Source organism: Salmo salar, chromosome 15 (genome assembly GCF_965601325.2).
Source record: "Salmo salar chromosome 15, fSalSal1, whole genome shotgun sequence".
Classification (NCBI taxonomy): Eukaryota; Metazoa; Chordata; class Actinopteri; order Salmoniformes; family Salmonidae; genus Salmo; species Salmo salar.
The window spans coordinates 22257068-22273055 of record NC_138305.1 but is presented as its reverse complement, the minus strand read 5'-3'; the positions used below and the strand labels follow the sequence as shown (position 1 = coordinate 22273055).

The window sequence follows — 15988 nt, the reverse complement described above, 5'->3', positions numbered from 1 at the left end:
AGCAGCATACTGCCCCCTCTTGGTTTACAAGCAGCATACTGCCCCCTCCTGGTTTACAAGCAGCATACTGCCTCCTCCTGGTTTACAAGCAGCATACTGCCTCCTCCTGGTTTACAAGCAGCATACTGCCTCCTCCTGGTTTACAAGCAGCATACTGCCTCCTCCTGGTTTACAAGCAGCATACTGCCTCCTCCTGGTTTACAAGCAGCATACTGCCCCATCCTGGTTCAGTGGATATAAAACACCAAGCAGCATACTGCCTCCTCCTGGTTCAGTGGATATAAAACACCAAGCAGCATACTGCCTCCTCCTGGTTCAGTGGATATAAAACACCAAGCAGCATACTGCCCCATCCTGGTTCAGTGGTTATAAAACACCAAGCAGCATACTGCTCCATCCTGGTTCAGTGGTTATAAAACACCAAGCAGCATACTGCTCCATCCTGGTTCAGTGGATATAAAACACCAAGCAGCATACTGCCTCCTCCTGGTTCAGTGGATATAAAACACCAAGCAGCATACTGCCTCCTCCTGGTTCAGTGGATATAAAACACCAAGCAGCATACTGCCTCCTCCTGGTTCAGTGGATATAAAACACCAAGCAGCATACTGCCTCCTCCTGGTTCAGTGGATATAAAACACCAAGCAGCATACTGCCTCCTCCTGGTTCAGTGGTTATAAAACACCAAGCAGCATACTGCTCCATCCTGGTTCAGTGGTTATAAAACACCAAGCAGCATACTGCCTCCTCCTGGTTCAGTGGTTATAAAACACCAAGCAGCATACTGCCTCCTCCTGGTTCAGTGGTTATAAAACACCAAGCAGCATACTGCCTCCTCCTGGTTCAGTGGATATAAAACACCAAGCAGCATACTGCCTCCTCCTGGTTCAGTGGATATAAAACACCAAGCAGCATACTGCCTCCTCCTGGTTCAGTGGATATAAAACACCAAGCAGCATACTGCCTCCTCCTGGTTCAGTGGATATAAAACACCAAGCAGCATACTGCCTCCTCCTGGTTCAGTGGATATAAAACACCAAGCAGCATACTGCCTCCTCCTGGTTCAGTGGATATAAAACACCAAGCAGCATACTGCCTCCTCCTGGTTCAGTGGATATAAAACACCAAGCAGCATACTGCCTCCTCCTGGTTCAGTGGATATAAAACACCAAGCAGCATACTGCCTCCTCCTGGTTCAGTGGATATAAAACACCAAGCAGCATACTGCCTCCTCCTGGTTCAGTGGATATAAAACACCAAGCAGCATACTGCCTCCTCCTGGTTCAGTGGATATAAAACACCAAGCAGCATACTGCCTCCTCCTGGTTCAGTGGTTATAAAACACCAAGCAGCATACTGCTCCATCCTGGTTCAGTGGATATAAAACACCAAGCAGCATACTGCCCCATCCTGGTTCAGTGGTTATAAAACACCAAGCAGCATACTGCCTCCTCCTGGTTCAGTGGTTATAAAACACCAAGCAGCATACTGCCCCATCCTGGTTCAGTGGTTATAAAACACCAAGCAGCATACTGCCCCATCCTGGTGAGTATAGGTAGGACGAGAGAGACTGAAAGAGGGAGGAGGATGAAGAGAGAACACACAGACGATAACATACGCACTATACCCCAGACATATAAATGGGGAGTGTTTCTCAAAATGCATTCCACCGTGCTACGAGCACGGAAATTGAAGAACGGGAGTGTCGGAGAATGAGTCCAAATCAAAGTATGCAAATAAAAGCTTACTCCGTTTGTACATATGTTGAAGCTTGCATTGATGCAAGCTTCAACAAAAAGTATGCAAAGAAATATAATGCAACAACGCAAAAAAAAAAACGGAGCAAAATGTATTGAAATCAACGGTGGACAGGAAATGAGAGTTGGAGTGAGACAAAATACACTATTTACATGTCACATGTTGCCCGACTACAATATTTTATTTTGATAAGTAAATAAATAGATGCTATGTTAATTGTGGCATGTTTACCTGCCTACGTACCTTAGATCACAAACCCGTAATAAGTCAATAGGGCTAACTGGCTAGCTACTACTGCTAGCTAGCCACGAAGAATTGACATCTATCTTGCATAACAGTTTTTAAGGTAATTTTCCCTGTTAAACTATCTGGATAGCTACATTATTACGATTCACATATCTAGCTGATAATTATGATGTAAAACCTTTACTTTGTGTATATCTTGTTTCGTCTATATAGCTGTCATTGTCCTGACTGGAAGAAGGGGTCAGTGAATGGGGAGGTGCAGCGTGGGGTAATACAGTAGGGGGAGTGCTGCTCAGCGTGAGGTAATACAGTAGGGGGAGTGCTGCTCAGCGTGAGGTAATACAGTAGGGGGAGTGCTGCTCAGCGTGAGGTAATACAGTAGGGGGAGTGCTGCTCAGCGTGAGGTAATACAGTAGGGGGAGTGCTGCTCAGCGTGAGGTAATACAGTAGGGGGAGTGCTGCTCAGCGTGAGGTAATACAGTAGGGGGAGTGCTGCTCAGCGTGAGGTAATACAGTAGGGGGAGTGCTGCCCAGCGTGAGGTAATACAGTAGGGGGGAGTGCTGCCCAGCGTGAGGTAATACAGTAGGAGGGAGTGCTGCCCAGCGTGAGGTAATACAGTAGGAGGGAGTGCTGCTCAGCGTGAGGTAATACAGTAGAGGGAGTGCTGCTCAGCGTGAGGTAATACAGTAGGGGGAGTGCTGCTCAGCGTGAGGTAATACAGTAGGGGGAGTAGCTGCTCCAGCGTGAGGTAATACAGTAGGGGGAGTGCTGCTCAGCGTGAGGTAATACAGTAGAGGGAGTGCTGTTCAGCGTGAGGTAATACAGTAGGGGGAGTGCTGCTCAGCGTGAGGTAATACAGTAGGAGGAGTGCTGCTCAGCGTGAGGTAATACAGTAGAGGGAGTGCTGCTCAAATGGAATGTTCTATGTGTTCTCCACACTCGTCCTCACAAGGACGTACTCAAGAGAACGTTGTCGGAAAATGCACTCGGAGCATGAGACTGTGGAGCACGGTAGCATGCATATTGAGAAACACCCATGGATTTTGTGTTGCAGATATGTGGTGGTAGAGTAGTGTCCTGAGGGAACGGTAGGTAGCCTAGTGGTTAGAGCGCTGGACTAGTAACAGGAAGGTTTCTAGATCGAATCCCCGAGCTGACAAGGTAAAAATCTGTCATTCTGCCCACCGTTCCGCGGTAGGCAGTCATTGTAAATAAGAATTTATTCTTAACTGACTTGCCTAGTTACATAAAAGGTTTAATAATGTGAAATGTAATAATAAACCCCAGGAAGAGTAGCTGCTGCCTTGGCAGGAACTAATGGGGATCCATAATAAACCCCAGGAAGAGTAGCTGCTGCCTTGGCAGGAACTAATGGGGATCCATAATAAACCCCAGGAAGAGTAGCTGCTGCCTTGACAGGAACTAATGGGGATCCATAATAAACCCCAGGAAGAGTAGCTGCTGCCTTGGCTGGAACTAATGGGGATCCATAATAAACCCCAGGAAGAGTAGCTGCTGCCTTGGCTGGAACTAATGGGGATCCATAATAAACCCCAGGAAGAGTAGCTGCTGCCTTGGCTGGAACTAATGGGGATCTATAATAAATACTAAGAAAAAGAAAGAGGAAGAGCAGAGGAGAGAGAAAGAGGTCATACTGAGAGGTGAACAAGAAACTAAGAAAAGGGAGGGAAGCTTGAATAGACAGACACTTTTTTCTTTTGAAAGTCCTTCTGACCACAATGTTGCACAACAAGAGATATTTTTAGAAATTTTAACAGTAACTACTAACCACAAAAAAAAAAAGAACAGCTCTCACACAAAAATGTGGTTTGGAATTTTAGATGTTGCTAGTTGTGCGTCAGAATTAGTAAGTGTCGAACTCCCCTAAACCTTTCTACTCATGAATCACCCAAAACAGAACACCGGCCTGGGAGTAGGAAGAACATTTGAGGTCAGGGGTTAAGAATGGAGCCAGGTTCTTACCTTCCCATAGTAGCAGGCTCTGAGGGGCTACGGAGGGCCATATAACCAGACAGTTGGCCTCGTAGAGCGGGTTAGACAGCCTCTCCACCTCCTGGGGCCGGTTCACCCATGACCACAGAGAGACTGTCTTCTGAGATAGGTTCAACTTAGACCTGGGGAGGGGGGAGGAGAGATTCAAAAGAAAATTAGAAAAATGGCCTCCTGTGTGCTACCTATATCCCATCACTAGAATCCCCATACTTTAATGAAAACAGCGTCTCCATCCTGGAGGGAAATATTTATAATTTCCATGGGTCAAAGACATATACTAGTCTGTGGTGACCTAAATGCCGGAACTGGACAAGAACCTGACACCCTCAGCACACAGGGGGACAAACACCTACCTGGAGGTGAAAGCATTCCCTCTCCCATATGCCCCACTAGGCACAACTATGACAACATAACCAACAAAAAATGAGTCACAACTCCTGCAGCTCTGTCGGATGCTGGGTATGTATATAGTCAATGGTAGGCTTTGAGGGGAATCCTACGGTAGGTACACCTATAGCTCATCTCTTGGCAGTAGTACTGTAGACTACTTTATCACTGACCTCAATCCAGAGTCTCTCAGAGCGTTCACAGTCAGCCCACTGACACCCCTATCAGATCACAGCAAAATCAGTCTACTTGAACAGAGATATACTCAATCATGAGGCATCAACGCCAAAGGAACTGAAAAATATTAAGACTACCAGAACGCACTGGATTCTCCAATTACATTGAATAAACTGCAGGACAAAATACAAACCCTCCAACCCAACAAAAACCTGTGGTGTTGATGGTATGCAAAATGATTAAAATATATAAAAACACAAATTCCAATTGGAAAATACTTAAACTCTAATATCATCCTAGGTCTGGTATTTTCCTGAATATTTGGAACCAAGGACTGATCACTCCAATCCACAAAAGTGGAAACATATTTGACCCCAATAACTACCGTGGGATATGCGTCAAAAGCAACTTTGGGAAAATCCTCTGCATTATCATTAACTGCAGACTCGTACATTTCCTCAGTCATTTTTTTGTTTTATTGAGCCAATGTCAAAATTGGCTTTATACCAAATTACCGTACGACAGACCACATATTCACCCTGACAAACAAAAACAAAACAAAGGCAAAGTCTTCTCATGTCTTGTTGATTTCAAAAAAGCGTTTGACTTAATTTGGCATGAGGGTCTGCTATACAAATTGATGGAAAGTTGTGTTGGGGGAAAATCATACATTATAAAATCCATGTACACAAACATACATTTCTTTCCACAGGGCCGTGGGGTGAGCAGCTTAAGCCCCACCGTCTTCAACATATATATCAACGAACTGGCGAGGGCACTAGAACAGTCTGCAGCACCTGGCCTGACCCTACTAATGTTTGCTGATGATCTGGTGCTTCTGTCCCCTACCAAGGAGGGCCTACAGCAGCACCTAGATCTCCTACACAGATTCTGTCAGACCTGGGCCCTGACAGTAAATATCAATAAGACCAAAATAATGGTGTTCCAAAAAAAGTCCAGTTACTAGGACCACAAATACAAATTCCATCTAGACACCGTTGCCCTAGAGCACACAAAAAAAGCTATACATACCTCGGCCTAAACATCAGCTCCACAGGTAACTTCCACAAAGCTGTGAACGATCTGAGAGACAAGGCAAGAAGGGCCTTCTATGCCATCAAAAGGAACTTAAAATTTGACATAACAATTTGGATCAGGCTAAAAATACAAAAAAATACTTGAATCAGTTATAGAACCCATTGCCCTTTATGGTTGTGAGGTCTGGGGTCCGCTCACCAACCAATAATTCACAAAATGGGACAAACACCAAATTGAAACTCTGCACAAATATCCTCTGTGTACAACACAAAACAACAAATAATGCATCCAGATACCTGTTAATTATCAAAATACAGAAAGGACCCGTTAAATCCTACAAAGCAACGTAACAAAGCCAACACCTACAGAGAGATGAACCTGGAGAAGAGTCCCAAGCGAACTGGTCCTGGGGCTCTGTTCACAAAACACAAACAGACCCCACAGAGCCCCAGGACAGCAACACAATTAGACCCAATCAAATCATGATAAAACAAAAATATAAATTACAGAGCAAACTAGAATGCTATTTGGCCGTAAACAGAGAGTACACTGTGACTGACCCAAACTTAAGGAAAGCTTAGACTAATGTACAGACTCAGTGAGCCTTGCTATTGAGAAAGGCCGCCGGAGGCAGACCTGGCTCTCAAGAGAAGACAGGTTATGTGCACACTGCCCACAAAATGAGGTGGAAACTGAGCTGCAACCCATATTTATGTTTATTTAAACTTCCCTTTGTTACTTTTAACTATTTGCACATCATTACAACACCGTATACAGACATATGACATTTGAAATGTCTTTATTCTTTTGGAACTGTAATGTTTACTGTACATTTTTGTGTGTTTATTTTACTATAGTTTATCTATTTCACTTGCTTTGGCAATGTTAACATATATGTTTCCCATACCGATAAAGCTGTGCTTGATTAGCTGAACCACTTCCTCTCACACCGAGGCTAGAACCAAAGACCTCTGCCTCGCAAAACACAAGTAACCACCTAGTTAGCGACGTCTTAGCCAACTAGGTTACCAAAAATCTAGGCGTTTCAATAGTACGGGTGGAGACTTTTCAAGCTGGGAAGTGAGGTCACGAATATGACTCAGACTTAGCAAATCCAGACTTGAGCTAACGCCCATTTCCAAATTTCTCACATTAGTGAGTATCTGTATTTATTATGGATCCCCATTAGTTCCTGCCAAGGCAGCAGCTACTCTTCCTGGGGTACAGCAAAATTAAGGCAGTTTATATAGTTTTTTAAACATTACAATACATTCACAACACACTGTGTGCCCTCAGGACCCTACTCCACCACATATCTACAGTACTAAATCCATGTGTATGTATAGTGCGTATGTTATCGTGTGTGTGTGTGTGTGTGTGTGTGTTGCTTCACAGTCCCCGCTGTTCCATAAGGTGTTTTGTTTTTAATCTAATTTTACTGCTTGCATGAGTTACTTGATGTGGAATAGAGTTCCATGTAGTCATGGCTCTATGTAGTAATGTGTGCCTCCCATAGTCTGTTCTGGACTTGGGGACTGTGAAGAGACCTCTTGAAGAGACCTCTGGTGACATGTCTTGTGGGGTATGCATGGCTGTCCGAGCTGTGTGTCAGTAGTTTAAACAGACAGCTCGGTGCATTCAACATGTCAATACCTCTCATAAATACAAGTAGTGATGAACTCAATCTCTCCTCCACTTTGAGCCAGGAGAGATTGACATGCATATTATTAATATTAGCCCTCTGTGTACATCCAAGAGCCAGCCGTGCTGCCCTGTTCTGAACCAATTGCAATTTTCCTAAGTCCTTTTTTGTGGCACCTGACCACACGACTGAACAGTAGTCCAGGTGCGACAAAACTAGAGCCTGTAGGACCTGCCTTGTTGATAGTGTTGTTAAGAAGGTAGAAACTAGGGCCTGTAGGACCTGCCTTGTTGATAGTGTTGTTAAGAAGGTAGAAACTAGGGCCTGTAGGACCTGCCTTGTTGACAGTGTTGTTATTAAGAAGGTAGAAACTAGGGCCTGTAGGACCTGCCTTGTTGATAGTGTTGTTAAGAAGGTAGAAACTAGGGCCTGTAGGACCTGCCTTGTTGATAGTGTTGTTAAGAAGGCAGAGTAGCGCTTTATTATGGACAGACTTCTCCCCATCTTAACTACTACTGCATCAATATGTTTTGACCATGACAGTTTACAATCCAGGGTTACTCCAAGCAGTTTAGTCACCTCAACTTGCTCAATTTCCACATTATTCATTATGAGTTTTAGTTGAGATTTAATATGAGACCAGCTAGGAGCTCTGTTCCAAACGTAACCCTTCCAGTCTTTCAAAAGTACACACACACACACACACACACACACACACACACACACACACACACACACACACACACACACACACACACCTACGTGTGACTGGCTGACCAGGTCTGAGGTAACACTGACCTGCGTCTGACTGGCTGACTAGGTCATAGGTTAAAAAAGGTCAAGCGAAACAGCAGAACTGGCCATATACTGTACGGGCCCTGGTCAAAAGTACAGCACTATAAAGGGAATATCATGGACACATGTCCAATACAGTGTCTTCAGAAAGTGTTCACACCCTTTGACTTGTTCCACATTTTGTTGTGTTACAGCTGGAATTATAAATGGATTAAATTGAGATTCGTTTTGTGTCACTGCCCCCCACACACACACACAATACCCTATAATGTCAAAGAGGAATTATGTTTTTAGAAGAATTCATTAAAAATTAAAAGCTGAAATGTCTTGAGTCAATAAGTATTCAACCACTATGTTATGGCAAACCTAAATACGTTCAGGAGTAAAATTGTGCTTAACAAGTCACATAAGTTGCATGAACTCACTCTGTGTTCAATAATAGTGTTTAACATGATTTTTGAATGACTCTCATATCTCTGTACCACCACACATACAGATAATTGTAAGGTCCCCCAGTCAAGCAGTGAATTTCAAGCACAGATTTAAGCACAAAGACCAGGGAGGTTTTTCAATGCCTCGCAAAGAAGGGCACCTATTGGTAGATGGGTAAAAATAAAAAAAGCAGACATTGAATATCCCTTTGTGAAGTTATTCATTTCACTTTCGATGGTGTATCAATACACCCAGTCACTACAAAGATAAAGGCGTCCTTCCTAACTCAGTTGCCGGAGAGGAAGGAAACCATTCTGGGATTTCACCATGAGGCCAATGGTGACTTTAAAACAGTTACAGAGTTTACTGGCTGTGATAGGAGAAAACTGAGGATGGATCCACAACATTGTAGTTACTCCACAATACTAACCTAAATGACAGACTGAATAGAAGGAAGCCTGTATAGAATAAAAATATTCCAAAACATACATCCTATCTGCAACAAGGTACTAAAGTAAATCTGCAAAAAATGCAACTTTATGTCCTGAATACAAAGCGATATATTTGGGGCAAATCCAACACATCACTGAGTATCACTCTTCATATTTTCAAGCATGGTGGTGGCTGCATCATGTTATGGGTATGCTTGTCAAAGAAACGGAATAGAGCTTAGCACATTCAAAATCCTAGAGGAAAACTTGGTTCAGTCTGCTTTCCAACAGACAATAGGAGACAAATTCACCTTTCAGCAGGACAATAACCTAAAACACATGACAAAATCTACACTGGAATTGCTTAACAACGACAACACTGAACGTTCCTGAGTGGCCTAGTTACAGTTTTGACTTAAATTGGCTTGAAAATCTATGGCAAGATTTGAAAATGGCTGTCTAGCAACGATCAACTACCAACTTGATAGAACTTGAAGAATTCTTTAAAGAATAATGTGCAAATATCATACAACCCAGGTGTGCAAAGCTCTTAGAGACTTACCCAGAAAGACTCACAGCTGTAATATCTGCTAAAGGTGATTCTAACATGTATTGACTCAGGGGTGTGAATACTTATGTAAATTAGATATTTCTGTATCTAATTTTAAATACATTTGCTTACTTTTCTAAAAAAATGTTTTCATTTTGTCATTATGGGACATTGTGATGTCATTATGGGATATTGTGATGTCATTATGGGGTATTGTGTGTAGATGGGTGAGAAACAAAATGTATTTAATCAATTTTGAATTCAGGCTGTAGCACAACAAAATGTGGAATAAGCCAAGGTGTATGAATACTTTCTGCAGGCACTGTATATCCATAACGTATGACTCTCAGGATGTAATTCTCTGACAGACCTCTCGGAGGCGCTGTTGCCCATGAAGGTCCCGAACTGCGAGGCGTAGGCGTGTTCGAACAGCAGAACCAGGAAGTGTTGCGAGAACTGGAAGGAGCAGGGGAACTGGCGGAGGATCTGCCACACACAGTCTAGGAAGAGCAGGAACACCGGGGCTTCACAACGAGGCTTACTATTACTGTAGGCTGACTGGGAACAACGCTGCTGGAACGGATGGCCCGCCTAGAGAGAGGAGGGAAATATAACAAACAACCACATTACTAAACTTAGAATCAGCTATTAGAGAGAGTACCAGAACCCACTGGATTCTCTAAATCAGCTATTAGAGAGAGTACCAGAACCCACTGGATTCTCTAAATCAGCTATTAGAGAGAGTACCAGAACCCACTGGATTCTCTAAATCAGCTATTAGAGAGAGTACCAGAACCCACTGGATTCTCTAAATCAGCTATTAGAGAGAGTACCAGAACCCACTGGATTCTCTAAATCAGCTATTAGAGAGAGTACCAGAACCCACTGGATTCTCTAAATCAGCTATTAGAGAGAGTACCAGAACCCACTGGATTCTCTAATTACATTGGATGAGCTACAGACAAAATACAAACCCTCAAACCCAAAAAGGCCTGTGGTGTTGATGGTATAATAAACAATAAAATATACAGACAAAAAATATCACATTTACATAAGTATTCAGACCCTTAACTCAGTACTTTGTTGAAGCACCTTTGGCAGCGACTACAGCCTCGAGTCTTCTTGGGTATGATGCTACTAGTTTGGCACACCTGTATTTGGGGAGTTTCTCCCATTCTTCTCTGCAGATCCTCTCAAGCTCTGTCAGGTTGGATGGGGAGCGTCGCTGCACAGCGATTTTTCAGGTCTCTCCAGAGATGTTCGATCGGGTTCAAGTCCAGGCTCTGGCCTTGTCTTGGCTATGTGCTTAGGGTCGTTGTCCTGTTGGAAGGTAAACATTCGCCCCAGTCTGAGGTCCTGAGCGCTCTGGAGCAGGTTTTCATCAAGAAGCTCTCTGTACTTTGCTCCGTTCATCTTTCCCTCAATCCTGACTAGTCTCCCAGTCCCTGTCACTGAAAAACATCCCCACAGCATGATGCTGCCACCACCATGCTTCACAGTAGGGATGGTTCCAGGTTTCGTCCAGACGTGACGATTGGCATTCAGGCCAAAGAGTTCAATCTTGGTTTCATCAGAGCAGAGAATCTTGTTTCTCATGGTCTTAGAGTCTTCAGGTGCATTTTGGCAAATTCCAAGCGGGCTTGGCATGTGCCTTTTACTGAGGAGTGGCTTCCGCCTGGCCACTCTACCATAACGGCCTGATTGGTGGAGTGCTGAAGAGATGGTTGACCTTCCGGAAGGTTGTCCCATCTCCACAGAGGAACTCTGGAGCTCTGAGTGACCATCAATTTCTTAGTCACCTCCATGACCAAGGCCCTTCTGCTCAGTTTGGGTGGTCGGCAAGCTCTAGGAAGAGTCTTGGTGGTTCCAAACTTCTTCCATTTAAGAATGAGACCACTGTGTTCATGGGGACCTTCAATGCTTCAGAAATGTTTTGGTCCCCTTCCCCAGATCTGTGCCTCAACACATTCCTGTCTCAGAGCTTTACGGGCATTTCCTTCGACCACATGACTTGGTTTTTGCTCTGACATGCACTGTCAATTGTGGGACCTTATATAGAGAGGTGTGAACCTTTCCAAATCATGTCCAATCAACGGAATTTACCAGAAGTATTAGAAACATCTCTAGGACGATCAACGGAAACAGGATGCACCTGAGCTCAATTTCGAGTGTCATAGCAAAGGGTCTGAATATTTATGTAAATAAGGTATTTCATTTTTTTTTCATATAAATTTGCCAGAAGTTTTAAAAACCTGTTTTCGCTTTGTCCTTATGGGGGTTTGTGTGTAGATTGATGAGGATTTTTTTTTCTTCATCCATTTAAGAATAAGGCTGAATTGATAAATTGGCGAACAGTCTGCAGCACCTGGCCTCACCCTACTAGAATCTGAAGTCAAATGTCTACTGTTTGCAGATGAATCTGGTGCTTCTGTCCCCAACCAAGGAGGGCCTACAGCAGCACCTAGATCTTCTGCACAGATTCTGCCAGACCTGGGCCCTGACAGTAAATCTCAGTAAGACAAAAATAATGGTGTTCCAAAAAAAAAAAGAACAAAAAAAGGTCCAGTTGCCAGGACAACACATACATTGAGGGAAAAAAATATTTGATCCCCTGCTGATTATGTACGTTTGCCCACTGACAAAGAAATGACCAGTCTATAATTTTAAATGTTAGGTTTATTTGAACAGTGAGTGACAGAATAACAACAAAAAAATCCAGAAAAACGCATGTCAAAAATTGTATAAATTGATTAGCATTTTCGTTAAAGCCTGTGTAAAGTTAATTTGTTTCAATGTACCGGTAGGCACCTGCGGCTTATAGACATGTGCGGCTTATTTATGTTCAAAATACTATTTTTTTTTTTTTTTTTTTTTCAGTGGGTGCGGCTTATATTCAGGTGCGCTCAATAGTCCGGAAATTACGGTACCTGAAAATCTTTTACAGGTTTATATTGTTTTTTCCTGTTCCTTTAAAAAAAATATTTATCTGTGAAATCAACAGTTTTTTTTTTACATTTAGCATTCACAATTACTTCACCAATCAGAGTGGATAGAGAAACATGAAAACTAGGCCTATAGTATCCATAATTAGCATAGTAAAAAAATATATATATATGCTTAACACATCAGTACAGTAGCCAATGCTTTGGAGGGGGGAGGGACAGGTAGCCTAAACACACACTTGCAAAGATTTTCAGCTGGCAGGCAGACACTGGAATAAGTTGCTTTTAAAATAACGGTTCTGTTCCGGAACAGTGTGGATCACTTTCGTTCCCGGTTCTGTTTCTCCCATATCTATTAGGCGAAATACTGCAATGTGCAATCACAGCAGCAAGATGTGTTTCCCGGATGCCATGAGAAAAGGTGGAACACTAATAACACTGTAAATACAACCAATATTTATTTATTTATTTATTTGTTTGTTTATTTACCTTCCCCTATTATTCATACTACAACTACTTGCACATTGCTAAAACAATAATCACAGCTGATAATTTTACACTTGAAAACGTCTATTGTTTTTTAAACCTTTATGAGAGCAATGTTTATTGTTCATTTCGTCAACAATTGTTTTTTGATTTTGCTTTTGTTTATTTCACTGGTTTGGCAATGTAAACATATGTTTCCCATGCCAATAAAGCATCGTTGAATGTTCAGAGAGAAAAGGCTTGCTATGGGGGGGGGGGGGGGGGGGTTGATGAGGATAGCTCAGGCTCAGAGCGTGTCTGTGTGTTACCTGGAGCCACTCTCTCTCCACTAAAGCTTGGAATCCCTGAATGGTCCTGCAGGCTGGGTCCAGGATGATCTGAGCTAGAGACGTCACCTGTAGGGTCGAGTCTGTCCCCTCTGTCCCGTGCACAAGTACTGACGCACCCTCCCTGAGACAGACAGACACGAGAGGGATAAAAGTTGATTGAGTTTAACTTAAAAAGAGACACAAATAGATAGAGATACAGTGCCTTGCGAAAGTATTCGGCCCCCTTGAACTTTGACCTTTTGCCACATTTCAGGCTTCAAACAAAGATATAAAACTGTAATTTTTTGTGAAGAATCAACAACAAGTGGGACACAATGATGAAGTGGAACGAAATTTATTGGATATTTCAAACTTCTTTAACAAATAAAAAACTGAAAAATTGGCCGTGCAAAATTATTCAGCCCCCTTAAGTTAATACTTTGTAGTGCCACCTTTTGCTGCGATTACAGCTGTAAGTCGCTTGGGGTATGTCTCTATCAGTTTTGCACATCGAGAGACTGAAATCTTTGCCCATTCCTCCTTGCAAAACAGCTCGAGCTCAGTGAGGTTGGATGGAGAGCGTTTGTGAACAGCAGTTTTCAGTTCTTTCCACAGATTCTCGATTGGATTCAGGTCTGGACTTGAACTTGGCCATTCTAACACCTGGATATGTTTATTTGTGAACCATTCCATTGTAGATTTTGCTTTATGTTTTGGATCATTGTCTTGTTGGAAGACAAATCTCCGTCCCAGTCTCAGGTCTTTTGCACTCCATCAGGTTTTCTTCCAGAATGGTCCTGTATTTGGCTCCATCCATCTTCCCATCAATTTTAACCATCTTCCCTGCCCCTGCTGAAGAAAAGCAGGCCCAAACCATGATGCTGCCACCACCATGTTTGACAGTGGGGATAGTGTGTTCAGGGTGATGAGCTGTGTTGCTTTTACGCCAAACATAACGTTTTGCATTGTTGCCAAAAAGTTTGATTTTGGTTTCATCTGACCAGAGCACCTTCTTCCACATGTTTGGTGTGTCTCCCAGGTGGCTAGTGGCAAACTTTAAACGACACATTTTATGGATATCTTTAAGAAATGGCTTTCTTCTTGCCACTCTTCCATAAAGGACAGATTTGTGCAGTATACGACTGATTGTTGTCCTATGGACAGAGTCTCCCACCTCAGCTGTAGATCTCTGCAGTTCATCCAGAGTGATCATGGGCCTCGTGGCTGCATCTCTGATCAGTCTTCTCCTTGTATGAGCTGAAAGTTTAGAGGGACGGCCGGGTCTTCGTAGATTTGCAGCGGTCTGATACTCCTTCCATTTCAATATTATCGCTTGCACAGTGCTCCTTGAGATGTTTAAAGCTTGGGAAATCTTTTTGTATCCAAATCCGGCTTTAAACTTCTCCACAACAGTATCTCGGACCTGCCTGGTGTGTTCCTTGTTCTTCATGATGCTCTCTGCGCTTTAAACGGACCCCTGAGACTATCACAGAGCAGGTGCATTTATACGGAGACTTGATTACACACAGGTGGATTCTATTTATCATCATTAGTCATTTAGGTCAACATTGGATCATTCAGAGATCCTCACTGAACTTCTGGAGAGAGTTTGCTGCACTGAAAGTAAAGGGGCTGAATAATTTTGCACACCCAATTTTTCAGTTTTTTTATTTGTTAAAAAAGTTTGAAATATCCAATAAATTTCATTCAACTTCATGATTGTGTCCCACTGGTTGTTGATTCTTCACAAAAAATTACAGTTTTATATCTTTATGTTTGAAGCCTGAAATGTGGCAAAAGATCGAAAAGTTCAAGGGGGCCGAATACTTTCGCAAGGCACTGTAGCTATAGCAGTTGTCTACCTGTCGATGCACTGAGCAGCCAGACAGGCAGTAGTGAGGATCTCCTTGACGTGAGTCTGCCAGTTAGAAGCCTCTAGTTTACTGAGCCAGCGGTCCATACTGTGGCTCTGGTCATTACAGGCTTCTACCAGCTTTATCAGGCTCTCCTGGAGAATACTGGACCTGGGGGAGAGAGAGGAGAGGTTATAACAGACTTCTACCAGCTTTATCAGGCTCTCCACTTTACATAATTTTAAATTACAATGATTGTCTTTTCATAATTTAGTCAGATATACTTGGATGTGTAGTGTCAGCGTTTGTTGCTGGCATGTCATGCCTACATTTGCTAATCTTACCAATGAAAAAAATAATTAGGGTCGTTTGCAACATCAGTGGGTTAAGTGATGAATGAGCCATCTGATTCAATAAATGGAGCTGAGTTTGCCTTTTTGCCCCAAATTTTTACTATCATTCTTCTTTGTTTCATAGTGAAGTTTGTTCTTCTTCCGTTTAGTCACGTGATTTCTCAATTTGCAGTATGTTTGCCAATCGGTTGTGCAGCCAGACTTATTTGCTTACTATATAGACGTATTATTTTGTCTCATCCCTCTCAACCATACAATTCCTCATCAATCCCTGGTAGGTTGACTGATAACTTATGATGGTTCAGGTGCGTTATCTAACTGAGTTTCAGAGACAGTCGGAATATTACATTTACATTTTAGTCATTTAGCAGACGCTCTTATCCAGAGCGACTTACAGTAGTGAATGCATACATTTCATACATTTTTTTTCCTTCTCTTTTTTCGTACTGGTCCCCCCGTGGGAATCGAACCCACAACCCTGGCGTTGCAAACACCATGCTCTACCAACTGCGCCACACGGCTCAGTTATTACTATAAAAATGATTGATTTCATGAATTCTTGTTTCTTAAGCTACA

At 42.8% G+C, this 15988-nt stretch overlaps 1 protein-coding gene across 2 annotated transcripts in view; it reads right to left on the bottom strand.

Annotated features, from left to right (window-relative positions):
• mtmr9 (myotubularin related protein 9) overlaps window positions 1–15988 on the bottom strand; it is a 40071-nt gene that overhangs the window by 11347 nt on the left and 12736 nt on the right. For both annotated transcript variants that reach the window (XM_045695515.2, XM_082961612.1), the window contains exons 7-10: window positions 15069–15230; window positions 13207–13348; window positions 9841–10061; window positions 3989–4140 (exon numbers count right to left, since the gene is read on the bottom strand). In XM_045695515.2, coding sequence (XP_045551471.1) covers window positions 3989–4140; window positions 9841–10061; window positions 13207–13348; window positions 15069–15230 — 677 coding nt within the window. The remainder of the gene's footprint in view (window positions 1–3988; window positions 4141–9840; window positions 10062–13206; window positions 13349–15068; window positions 15231–15988) is intronic.